Source organism: Rhinatrema bivittatum, chromosome 19 (genome assembly GCF_901001135.1).
Source record: "Rhinatrema bivittatum chromosome 19, aRhiBiv1.1, whole genome shotgun sequence".
In the NCBI taxonomy this organism is placed as follows: Eukaryota; Metazoa; Chordata; class Amphibia; order Gymnophiona; family Rhinatrematidae; genus Rhinatrema; species Rhinatrema bivittatum.
Genome location: NC_042633.1, coordinates 27,050,303 through 27,062,802, shown reverse-complemented (window position 1 = coordinate 27,062,802; position 12,500 = coordinate 27,050,303). Strand labels below are relative to the sequence as shown.

Below are 12,500 nucleotides of genomic sequence, written 5' to 3'. Positions count from 1 at the left end.
ATGTAATGCCGTTCAGATATAAAGTGACAAAAAATGTATTTAATACATTAATATTTGAGAAATATGCTGATTTCTATGATCGAAAAACAATTCACTCTATGAACAGAGCACCGGGAGGATAAAGATATCTAAAAATATCCAAATAAATCTGCTGATAAGTTGGAGATAATTTCACACCCTTCTAGGTAGAAAGCTTCAGTTATCTTTATCCTCCCGGTGCTCGATGTTCATAGAGTGAAGGGGAAAACTAGGACAGGTTGTCTATCCATATTCACTTGTAGCCATGTGGCTACCCCTAAATGGACTCTCATGATCCTCAGCCTGCTGTTTGTTCAATTTAATTCAGAATCATTACTACTTGGGTATTCATGCTCATTGGTTGCACTTCTTTTAAAATAACTCTAGTGAAGTTTCTCTAAAGTCAAAACATTCAGTAGGCGTGTAGCAAACCTTTTCCCAAGACATTGTTTCTCTGTGCATCTTATGCCACTAGATAAGGGCTACTCCGTGATGGGCCGAGTTGTCTTGCTGGAGCTTCAACCTGTTTTCTTAAATGAAAGACTGTAAGGCCCACCATCATATCTATCAAAATGGTTTGATATTAGGGATTATATTACCTGAGCAAACAAGGGCAACATCTTCATTGTGATGACAATTGTGAACACCCCAAGCATTGGCTTTGCACATAGCCAGATGTGATTCATTTCCACTGCATTCAACGTTGTCCAGCCAAATAGGATCGGCTCCTTCCCCAAAATGAGTTATTGGTAACAGAGGAAGCCCGCAGCCCAGCTGATGACAGACTACTTGAGACTCCTTCATGTACCAGCTGTCTCGACACACAGTCCCCCACTGGTTGTTCTGGAACACTTCCAGCCTTCCAGCACAGCGACTGGAACCATTAACCAACTGGATGGGGAACAGACCTGAAAGGAGTATAATACAATAAAATAGCGGTATTCATTGCGAAAAACATATGGTGACCTATAAAATGACATCTAGCAGGAGGGATTCGGAGAGGCATCCTGATAGGATGAAAAATTGGAATGTCAATAGTCAGAGTTTCTGTAGAACATGTACATTAGCCAGGTAGATGTGAGGACTGCTATCTTTTGGGAGTGAGCAACATGGAATGGATCTCTCCGTTAGAAGCTGCTGTGTACTTCCAAGTGATCTGGATTGGGCACTACTGGAGATAGGATGCTGGGCTTGATTGACCACTGGTCTGACCCAACATGACACTTAATGTTTTTTATGTTACGTGATCCCACAATGCAATCTAAAATGCACATTAGGAAGAATCTTTTCTACTACTCATTCCTGGAGTTATGCAGAGTAAGAAACAGCATTTCAGTGACAGAGCACAGAGTTATGGTTTAGCGGTACAGTGAGGGTAGCACAAACCAGGATTAAACCTCAGTGTCTCCCTAGAAAAGAGTGATGACTGACACCAAAACAAATGAAGCTTCAATCCAAAAGACAGATGCAATGGCTTGGGAAAAAAAGAATCCTTTCATTTTCCTCAGATGGCCACTTCCAGGAGAGAAGTTAACCCTTAGTTCTCAGGTTTGTAGTCATCAGGGGTAGGCAATTCTGGTCCTGGAGTGTCAAACAGTTCTGGTTTTCAGGAGATCCACAATGAATATGTATGAGGTATATCTGCATGCACTGCCTCCATTGTATGCAAATCTCTCATGCAGATTCGTTGTGGATGTCCTGAAAACTTTGTGGCATTCCAGGACTGGAGTTGCCTACCCCTGGGTTTAGGCTTTATATTACATTCTCAATATTCCAAAGCTCAGGTCCATGCAGTAACCCAAATGACTTTCTTCCACTTCTGCCATCTCTGCCTGTTAGAGGACTCTGCTTTTGCATTGCTATTCAGGCCACTCATTTTCTGTCTAGACTACAGTAACTCTGTGTTGGAATCCCCAACACCTAAAATGCTGCCTACAACTCCAACAGAATGCTTCTGCCTGCATAATGAACGCACCCAAATTTGATTGAATAACCCCAGTTCTGAAAACCCTACATTAAGTACATAAGCTTTGCCTTCTGGTTATGCGGGCAGGCTGAGAGGTGGCAAGCCCTTAAATGTACCTGCATTTTAAATCTTCATCTTCTGAGTGGATGAAAGTCATCATTTGTGGAATGTTTACTAAAGCACTGCGCAGAAGCTGTAAAAATCCCACCCCCCTTGCGCACCCCAGCTGCACATACACGCGTGGCCCATGGATTTTCCACTATGCGTGCGCTGGCGTGAGCATGGTAGAAAATAGACACGTCCATGTGTGTGCGCACATGTGGAAAATCTACCCCTTTGTCTTCAGCATATGCAGTTTAATAAGGATTAAAAAATGTCTCCATACTTGGGATCTTTTACTTTTCCAGTCACCCTGAGATTGTCATGGCTTGGGGGAGTGAGGATGCCCAGACTTTATCCTCTCAGTCATACTTACACATGTTCATTCTCTTACACACTCCCATACTCTCAATGCTCTCCCTCTCGTCACACATAATGCACTCCCTTGTGCACATACTCACATGTGTGACGAGAGGGAGAGCTGTGACCTCTGTATTAGGGACTTAAACTGAGTGAGTTACATATGAAATAGGGATATATTGAGAACATCAATGACTTACCAGTGACAACATATGCAGGCTCACTGAATTGAGACTTAATGATTGTCCCCCTATATTCAACTTTATAGAAGCATGTGTAACCACCTTCAATGAGAGTATCCAAGTCTTTAAGTTCATGGGTTGCTGTGTTCTCCTCACTCATCAGCATATTCACTGCAATGGGATTTGATCCTTTCTCCTTGATAAAATAGATGGTGCTATTGACGAACAGCCTGGGAATTACACATTTTAGCATCAGAGTACTTCCTTTGTTGAATATAATGTTGTTTGGCGAATAACTGATCGTAGGTTTGGGCAGATCATCTGTAAAAGAAGAAAGAACCACAATAAATCTACCATTACTGCTACAGAAACATGGATTGTTGGCAAAAGTGGACTGAGTTCTAGCAAAACCCATGGATTGTGATGGACAGTGGTCAAGAGCCAAATTAGAGCAAGGGTGAGCAACCCCTTCCATTCACGCTGTTGGTTAGGGCTCCACAAGATGGATTATTATATACCATATGTGTGTGTATGTATAAGTATATATATGCTTTGAAGGTGTGATAGATTGGTAGTAGTTAAGAACATAAGAAATTGCCATGCTGGGTCAGACCAAGGGTCCATCAAGCCCAGCATCCTGTTTCCAACAGAGGTCAAACCAGGCCACAAGAACCTGGCAATTACCCAAACACCAAGAAGATCTCATGCTACTAATGCCAATAATAGCAGTGGCTATTCCCTAAGTAAACTTGATTAATAGCAGTTAATGGACTTCTCCAAGAACTTATCCAAACCTTTTCTAAACACAGCTACACTAACCACATCCTCTGGCAACAAATTCCAGAGCTTAATTGTGCATTGAGTGAAAAATAATTTTCTACGATTAAGCTTAAATGTGCTACTTGCTACTTGTGTAGAAAAGGGACTTGGACTTTAAAAAGCAGCATTTTTCATGTTTGAAAATAACTAGAGATGAGAAACCCAGATTGCTTCTATGTAGGATTACATCTCCCAGAATTCCTTGCTAACTAAATTTGGCAGAGAGCCAGCAGACATGAATCAGCATTGGGTGGAGCCAGGAAGACCTCCATTTGGTGGCTTGGCCAGGTGTATAAAACAGGAGCTGGGAGGTGGAGCTGAGAGTGGAAGCAGCTTTTCCTAAGGAGGTTGAGACTGGACGAGGGTTCACCTACCTAGCCCGGTCGGGGCCTCCGTCGACGAGTTGGGATGCTGATGTCATCGGGGTGAGACGGGCCTGGGAGATATAAGGCCGTCTCCCCTGCAGTGCGACGCAGCCACTGGCGTGTCGCCCAAGCCGCGCGTGCCTAAGGTACAACAGACATTCTTTATCTGTTGTACCAATTTTTATACTTATGGTTTTTAAGTTTACATTACATATACTACATTGTCCACAAGGTCTGTGGCCTACTGGTCTTATATCTCTAGGTCTTTTTCTTGATTTTATGAGTGCAGCAAAATGGCGGCTCTTGTTATGATACGGAGGCATTAGTGCCCGAGAAGTTTTGTAATTTAAGAATATAATTTAAGTAGTTTTTAATAATTCTTGGTGGATGAGACATGCTGTTCCATAGAAATAAACCTTCAATGTTTTGTTTTTTAAAGTTTTTTTGGTGCACAATTTGGCATTTAAATGGCTGCCAACATACAAGGCGATAGTAAAGATCTAAAAATTTGTTTCAAAAAATAGTTTAATAATTGTTTGCATTAGAACAATGTGTACCTAAAACAAAACACCTTTGGTTTTTAAAAGATAATTTTGGTGCGAAGTTTGGCATTTAAATGGCTGTCAGTGCATAAGCTGATAGTACAGATTTGGTAGTATGTTCTCTTAAGACAAAACCTTTAAAATTGGTTTACAATGTTTTCAAGATGAATTTATTTAAAAGGCTGTCAGCGCACGGGTCAGCAGTATAAATCTGGGTTGCTTTCTGGTATGGCTCACTTCTGGCAATATACAATGAGATTTTCAGCCAGATGTCGATGTCTATTATTGTTCTTAAGAGTTTAATGGTATTCAAGACGCTATGTCTTTAAAATTATTTTTCTTTTAGGTAATCGATATTATAATTTTTAGCCTTAACTTACTTTGTTTATATTTTTAGCATACTCAGGAAAGCTGAACTGCTGCATGCAGGCAACCGCCAGCATCAACTGTAATAGGTATTTCCTTTTTTAAAAAATATCAATAGACTGCACCAATTCAATTGATTTATTATATACACACACACAGATATAGGTTTTTTCCCACATGTTACTATTTTAATTAATTTTATTAGAACAGACCATCCTTAATATAGATCGTTTTTTCCAAATCTTGGTTACTGAATGTTGTCAGTTTGTCACTTTTTCATTAATTGTGTATAATGTTTTTGAATATTTTTATTTGATTTTATATTATTTCATATGATTTGATTATGTATGTATGGTGTATGTTTTTATATGTCTTTATATGAGATTATATCTGTTTGGTTCTAATAGCCCCTGAAGCAGCTCACATGAGCAAAACTCAGCCTGAGTCGGGCTTTTTATGATGGTTTGTGCAGAATAAAGAATTCCTGGTGTTCACCGGTCCTGAGAGATGAGGGACCGGGCCCAATCCAGGCAAAGAAAAACCTTGCCCACGCTGGTGTCGACGTGTGCTCCCAAGAAGTCGAGCGATAGCGAAGGTGTGAGGTTGCTCTTAGCGAAATTGACGATCCATCCCAGGGAGTGGAGGAGCCGTAGGACTTTGAGGGCCTGTTGACATAGGTCCCTACTCTTTGCCCGAATGAGCCAGTCGTCCAGGTAGGGATGAACAAGAATTCCCTCCCTCCGTAGGGCCGCCGCCACCACCATGACCTTGGTGAAGGTGCGGAGAGCAGTCGTGAGGCCGAAGGGTTGAGCCTGGAACTGGAAATGTTGCCAGAGTATCTTGAAGCAAGGCGAAAGCTAGTGTTCTAACAATAAAAACAGAAAAAGGGGGAACCGCAGGTTCTAACACTCGCATCTGCTGGAGTCAGAGGAATACTGAGGGCATAGGAATAGGAGGGCACCCTTCAAGTTTTTCCTCTGACTCCATCTGCTGGAAGGGGGACATAACCCACTGTCTGGACTGATCCAGGTACGTACAGGGAACATTTATATGGTGACTTCTCTTCAGTGGAAGAGAGGAAGTTCAGCTTCTGCTATGTATAGTGACAGTAGCTTTACTTACTTATACTGGACTAATTAAACAGGAAAATGGTTAAAAATGCAGTTTTGTATTCTGTTGGTTGTCAGAAAAGTTTTAATAGTTGGGTGCATTCTTGTCTTTGGTAGACTTTAATTGTCCCCCCCACACATACACACTGACCCTTTTCAAACCTCCACCAGCCTCTATTCAACCAATGCCCCCCCCCCACACATGCAAACTGACCCTTTTCAAACCTCCACCAGCCTCTATTCAACCAACACCCCCCCCACACACATACTGACCCCTCTATTCAAATCCCTTCCAGCCTCTCTATTCAACCCATCTCCTAAACCCCTTTCCACATACTCCTCATCCCACCCCATAGAAACATGGCAGAAACAGCATGACCCATCCAGTCTGCCCATCCATCCAATTAATTTAGCATAATTCTCATCACTTCCTTAGAAATCCGCTGTATTTATCCCATGCTTTCTTAAATCCAGACACTATTTTTGTCTCCACTACTTCCACTGGGAGGCTGTTCCATATTTCCACCACCCTCTGTGTAAAGAAATATTTTCTAAGATTACTCCTGAGTCTACCCCCTTTCAAACTCATCTCATGACCCTTCATTCTAGGGCCTCCTTTCCATTTTAAAAGGCTCCGCTCCTGTGCATGAAAACCTTTGAGATCTGAATCTCTATCATATCTCCCCTATCTCCCCTTTCCTCTAGGGTATACATGTTTAGATCTTTCAGTTTATCCCCATATGTTTTAGAATGAAGACCACTGACTCCATCCTGTTTCTATCCTTTTGAAGGTACGGTCTCCAGAATTGTACACAGTATTCCAAGTGAGATTTCACCAGGGACCATTTTCTGCTCACCATTCATTTCTCTGTGCAACCAAGCATATTTATGGCTTTTACCCTTGCCTTAACCACTTGTTTGGCCACCTTAAGATCAGATACAATTACTCCAAGATCCCGCTCTTCCTTTGTGCTTAGAAGAATTTTACCTCCAATATTGTAGCTTTCCCTTGGGTGTTTGCATTTTTTAGCATTTAATCTTAGCTACCAGACCTTAGATCATTCCTCAAGCTCCGCTAGATCCCACCTCATGTTTTCTGCTTCCTGGCTGTCCATCTTGTTACAGATTTTAGTATCAGCAAAAAGACAAACCTTCCCAACAACCCTTCTTTTGACGCTCACAAAAATGTTGAATAGAACCAGTCCAAGGACTGATCCCTGAGGGACAGTGATCCCTGAGGAGGTTGTTAGTAACGATCTCTTGCTTGGAGAAAACTATTTACCACTACCCTTTGTCGCCTACCTCTCAGCCAGTTTCTAACCCATTCACTCTAGGATCCATACCAAGGGCGCATAATTTATAAGTCTTCTGTTTGGAACAGTCTCAAAGGCCTTGTTGAAATGCAAGTACATTATGTCTAGCGCTCTCCCTTGATCGAACTCTGATCACCCAATCAAAGAAATTGATCAGATTTCACCTCTGGTAACACCAGGCTGCCTCAGATCTTGCAATCCATTGGATTCCAAAAATTGCATTATCCTCTGGGTTTTAGCAGCGATTCCATTAGTTTGCTCACCAGAGGTCAGACTAACCGGCCTGTAGTTCCCAGCCTTACTTCCACTTTTATGAACAGGAACCTCATCCGCCCTTTTCCAGTCCTCCAGAACTACTCCTGACTAAGGAGGCATTGAAAAGGTCAGCCAGTGCACCAACATTGATTGGCAGCAGCAAGAGGAGAAGAGCAGTGGCTGTTCCTTGGGCCATGTTCTTTTCCTCTGCTGTCTAGAGCCTGATTGCAGCTTTTGACTGTGTGGCCAGAATAGCTGAGCTGCAGGCAGGGTCTGGGTGGCAGAAGAAGAGGACGAAGCCCTATGCCCTGCCTGCCGTCGCTCTCCTCTTCCTGCTGCCAGTCAGTATGAGGGCTGGAGGTCTGGAGTTTTAGTCTGCAGCAGGACAGCCTCTTCTCCACAACCTGGTTTTGTTTATGGATGAATTAATAGCTCTGATCTCCTCCTGCAATTCTGCAGAGAATTGCATAATCTGTGGGAAGGGTGGGCGTTGTCATTCCCATGACCACAGAATTGCAAGACACTGGGCCCTGAATATAACAGTCCTAGGTAGAACAAACAAGACAGTAGAGGGCCACATACAGAAGAACAAAGTGTAAGGGACGCTCTTTCCAAAACCCCACTCCTAATCTTTTTCTTAAAATTGCAACAAATTTCAGCTTCTTATACTTCAAATCAGGCAAATATACTCAGCAAGTATAAACTTTGAGACAATTATTGAATCCAACCAGTAGGCTGCACGTTTGAGTACTTTGTACCGATGGACCTACAAGCTAAATTTTCCAACAAATTCCCAGAAGAAATTTTCTTAGAAAATTTGGGCCAGCAAGGACCACGACTGCCATAATACCCATACTTTTATCTGCTGAGGGGAGTGCAATTTTCACCTGTGGAGATTTACCTAGGTTATTTGTGATTTACAAGCAAGTGCTTCAACTCTAAAAATCCTATATAGGGACTTACCTGAGCACAAAACAGCAACATCTTCCTTGTGGTTACATTTGTTCTGCCACCAGGTGCTATGCTGGCACTCTGTAAGGAGGGTCTCGGACCCTGTGCAATGCACATTATTCAGCCAAATGGGGCCTGTTCCAGACCCAAAGTCTGGTCTGCCAAGTTTTTCAATGGGCAGTCCACATCCTAGCTGTCTGCATACCACTGCAGCTGCAGCTATGGTCCAATCATCTTTACACACAGTCCCCCATTGGTGCTCGTGGAATACCTCTAACCTTCCTGCGCAGTTATGGGGCCCATCCACCAGCCGAAGCTGCATAGAGTCTGGAAAAAAAAAAAGTGGGGTGGGTGTCATTTAAATCTATTAGCAGGAAAGAAAATATTTTCCTTTTGCAATCACAAAGCTGCACATTGAATAGGAAATCATTGTATTTGGTCCTATTGAATTTTAGAATGATGAGTGACATAAGTCCATCTAGTTGTCTATAGCAGCAATTTTGCACAGTGATATGCTAGTAGTCATCTATATTATAAAAACACAGTTGTAACAGAACTGTCTCATAAACCATCAACAGCATCTCAAAGTGTAATTGCACTACCTCTACCACAAAAAGCTTCAGAGAGAGGAAGAGAAAATCTGGTCTCCCCAGCACAGCCATTAGAGCTGGTCCTCTTGTGGTCAGCTATCTAGAAGCACTCACTGAGCCTATTTGTTCAGTGATGTGGATAGGGGAGGGATAATGGCAAGTAGATCACATTGGTTCATTGACCAATAGGGTTGTCCTAAATAGTGACTTCTAGGAGTGATCCTACCCTTGGTTGCTCTAGTATGAGAAGTTGGAGCTCAGGGGCTAAGAGTAGGAAGGGTTGCGAGGAGCAATAGGTAGTGATGGTTGGGAAGAAGGAGAAAGGGGAGTAACAACAATATTGCCCATTTATACCATCTACTTTTTTTTTTAACCATAGCCATGATTGATCTGATATATATATACATATACACATGCCAAAGCCTTCACTGACTCACTCAATCGCTAATTCTCCCACTTGCCGAGTACCTACAAGGCTGAAACTTGGCACCAGCATTCCCTATCATGTCCTTGGAAAAAACTAACCACTTCTCACTGTCCTACATTTGATGGTTCATTCCATACCGCCATCTAACGCAATACCCCACTAGGGTCACGTCAAAATGGGATATGAATAGTAGTCCGTAATGCAGGATATAACGTGCCAGTCATGCAGTAGTACATCAACCATTACAATTATAGATATAAACTCCAAAGCCCTCACTCAAAACAATTACTTTGCAACTTGCGTAAAATAAACACATGTTTCTATCAACTAATCCACCATAGCGAAGCACAGGTATTCCGCTAGTCATTTATAGATTCTAAAAAAAAAAATACTAAAGCCAATATTCAGTAGGCCAGTTAGTCCTGAATATTCAGCAGAACTACTCCAGACTCTAAAGAAGCACTGAAAAGGCCAGCCAACGGAGCAACATTGATTGGCAGCAGGAAGAGAAAAAGAGCAGTGGCAGTTCCTTGGGCCATGTCCTTTTCCTTTGCTGCCTGGGGCCGGATTATACAGACTATACTTGCCTACACTTATCCGGCTACATGTAGCTGGATAACTTTAAAATCTCAAAACACTGCTCCAAAAAGGAGGAATTATATTTTACCCTTGCTAACATTTTTTTGGGAAATTGTATCAGAATGATTGTGCCTTCACAGTCACCTGGCTCGTACCCTTACAGGGCTACAACCAATATCGTGTATATGGCACACAAAGTCACCACATTTACTCTTTCCCAGTTTCTTATTTTAAAAACCCCATCACGTGATTCACTATTAAAAACCTCTCTCTCATGCAACATTTAAATTTTTACCCACACTTAAGTGCTCTCCTCAAAAGATTTTTCAAATTCTTAGTTTTTGATCAATTCAAATCTCAAAAACATTTAAATGCTTCTCAGTTCTTTACGCTGTTCATTCAGTTCACAGTGCCGCTATTACATACACACTCCCGACATCAACAATGTTTCGGTGGCAGCACCCGCCTTCTTCAGGGGATCTCTCCTGAATATGAAAACACATTCATTCTCACTTATCAAAGTTATTTCTCAAACATTTTTCAACATTTGATAGCTCTAGCTACATGACTTATTTTCAGAAATGGCCACAAGCAACTCCTTGCCCCAGCACTACTTCAAAAATGGCACTTGTCTCCAAAGCTCCCAGAAACCACAGCTTTTAAACCAGGCAAGTTCCTGCTCTCTCATCCAATCAAATCTCCAGAAAGACTGACCAATCCACTTCTTTGTTCAGTCCCTCAGGATGAACCGTGCCTAACTTGAAAATCCATTTTTGCTCCTTCTGCAACAGTTTGAGATTAACATTCCCACCCCGCTGATCCTCTTTTACAACTTCCAATATTGTGCATCTTAGATCTTCAAAGCCATGACCCTGCTCTGTACAATGTTGCACTAGAGGGGCTTCCACCCTCAGACATTTCAATGCACTCTTATGTTCTATGAGCCGTGTTTTTAACTTCCTCATAGTTTTGCCCACATACAGTCATTTGCAAGTGCACCAGATAGCGTACACTACTCGTGAAGTGGCACAATTTGTCCGCACATGTGGGACATATCCTTTTAATTTTTAATTCGGAATATCACAGTTTGAAGGGATACAAGGGGTGACTCACAGTATTAGAAAGAATTGGCATATTCTGCAAGTGTATCCAGTGTTTAAGGACCCCCCGATGGTGGCTTATAAACGGGGTAGTAACATTAAGGACACGGTGGTGCATTCCTCCTTTCATGAGCTGACAGAAAAAAATGAAAATGAGGAGGTGGGTCATTTTCCATGTCAGGAGTGCTCTATGTGTGTGGTAGCGCATTCAAACTGTCATATTCCGAATTAAAAATTAAAAGGATATGTCCCACATGTGCGGACAAATTGTGCCACCTCACGAGTAGTGTACGTTATCTGCTGCACTTGCAAATTACTGTATGTGGGCAAAACTATGAGGAAGTTAAAAACACGGCTCATAGAACATAAGAGTGCATTGAAATGTCTGAGGGTGGAAGCCCCTCTAGTGCAACATTGTACAGAGCAGGGTCATGGCTTTGAAGATCTAAGATGCACAATATTGGAAGTTGTAAAAGAGGATCAGCGGGGTGGGAATGTTAATCTCAAACTGTTGCAGAAGGAGCAAAAATGGATTTTCAAGTTAGGCACGGTTCATCCTGAGGGACTGAACAAAGAAGTGGATTGGTCAGTCTTTCTGGAGATTTGATTGGATGAGAGAGCAGGAACTTGCCTGCTTTAAAAGCAGTGGTTTCTGGGAGTTTTGGAGACAAGGGCCGTTTTTTGAAGTAGTGCTGGGGGCAAGGAGCTGGTTGTGGCCATGTCTGAAAGTAAGTCGTGTAGGTAGAGCCATAAAATGTTGAAAAATGTTTGAGAAATAACTTTGATATGTGAGAATGAATGTGTTTTCATATTCAGGAGAGATCCCCTGAAGGTGGGTGCTGCTGCTGAAACATTGTCTATGTTGGGAGTGTGTATGTAATAGAGGCACTGTGAACTGAATGAACAGTGTAAAGAACTGAGATAAGCATTTAAATGTTTTTGAGATTTGAATTGATCAAAAACAGAATTTGAAAGAAATCTTTTGAGGAGAGCACTTAGGTGTGGGTGAAAATTTAAATGTTGTATGAGAGAGGTTTTTAATAGTGAATCATGTGATGGGGTTTTTAAAATAAGAAACTGGGAAAGAGTAAATGAGGTGACTTTGTGCCATATACACGATACTGGTTGTAGCCCTGTAAGGGCAAGAGCCAGGCGACTGTGAAGGCACAATCATTCTGATACAATTTCCCAAAAAAATATTTGTGTAAGCAAGGGTAAAATATAATTCCTCCTTTTTGGAGCAGTGTTCTGAGTTATAGAATTAACAAGGAGGATTTTTGAAGCCTTATACTAGAGGTTTTTTGTGGTTAACTTTAAAATCTAACAGACTATGTTTGAATATAGCCAGTAAGGTTTATAAATTATCTGGCCAGACAACTTGCTGCTTAACCAGGTATCTTCAAAGATATCCAGATAAGTAGTACCTGTCAAAATATTTAAAAAGACCTTTGCAGGCCAG

At 41.8% G+C, this 12,500-nt stretch overlaps 1 protein-coding gene across 1 annotated transcript in view; it reads right to left on the bottom strand.

Moving 5' to 3' along the window:
* The window catches only part of LOC115080622 (deleted in malignant brain tumors 1 protein-like), a 74,292-nt gene that overhangs the window by 48,283 nt on the left and 13,509 nt on the right, over nucleotides 1–12,500 (bottom strand). The window contains exons 3-5 of the mRNA XM_029584907.1: nucleotides 8,358–8,672; nucleotides 2,644–2,946; nucleotides 618–926 (exon numbers count right to left, since the gene is read on the bottom strand). Of these exons, the coding sequence (XP_029440767.1) occupies nucleotides 618–926; nucleotides 2,644–2,946; nucleotides 8,358–8,672 (927 nt within the window). The remainder of the gene's footprint in view (nucleotides 1–617; nucleotides 927–2,643; nucleotides 2,947–8,357; nucleotides 8,673–12,500) is intronic.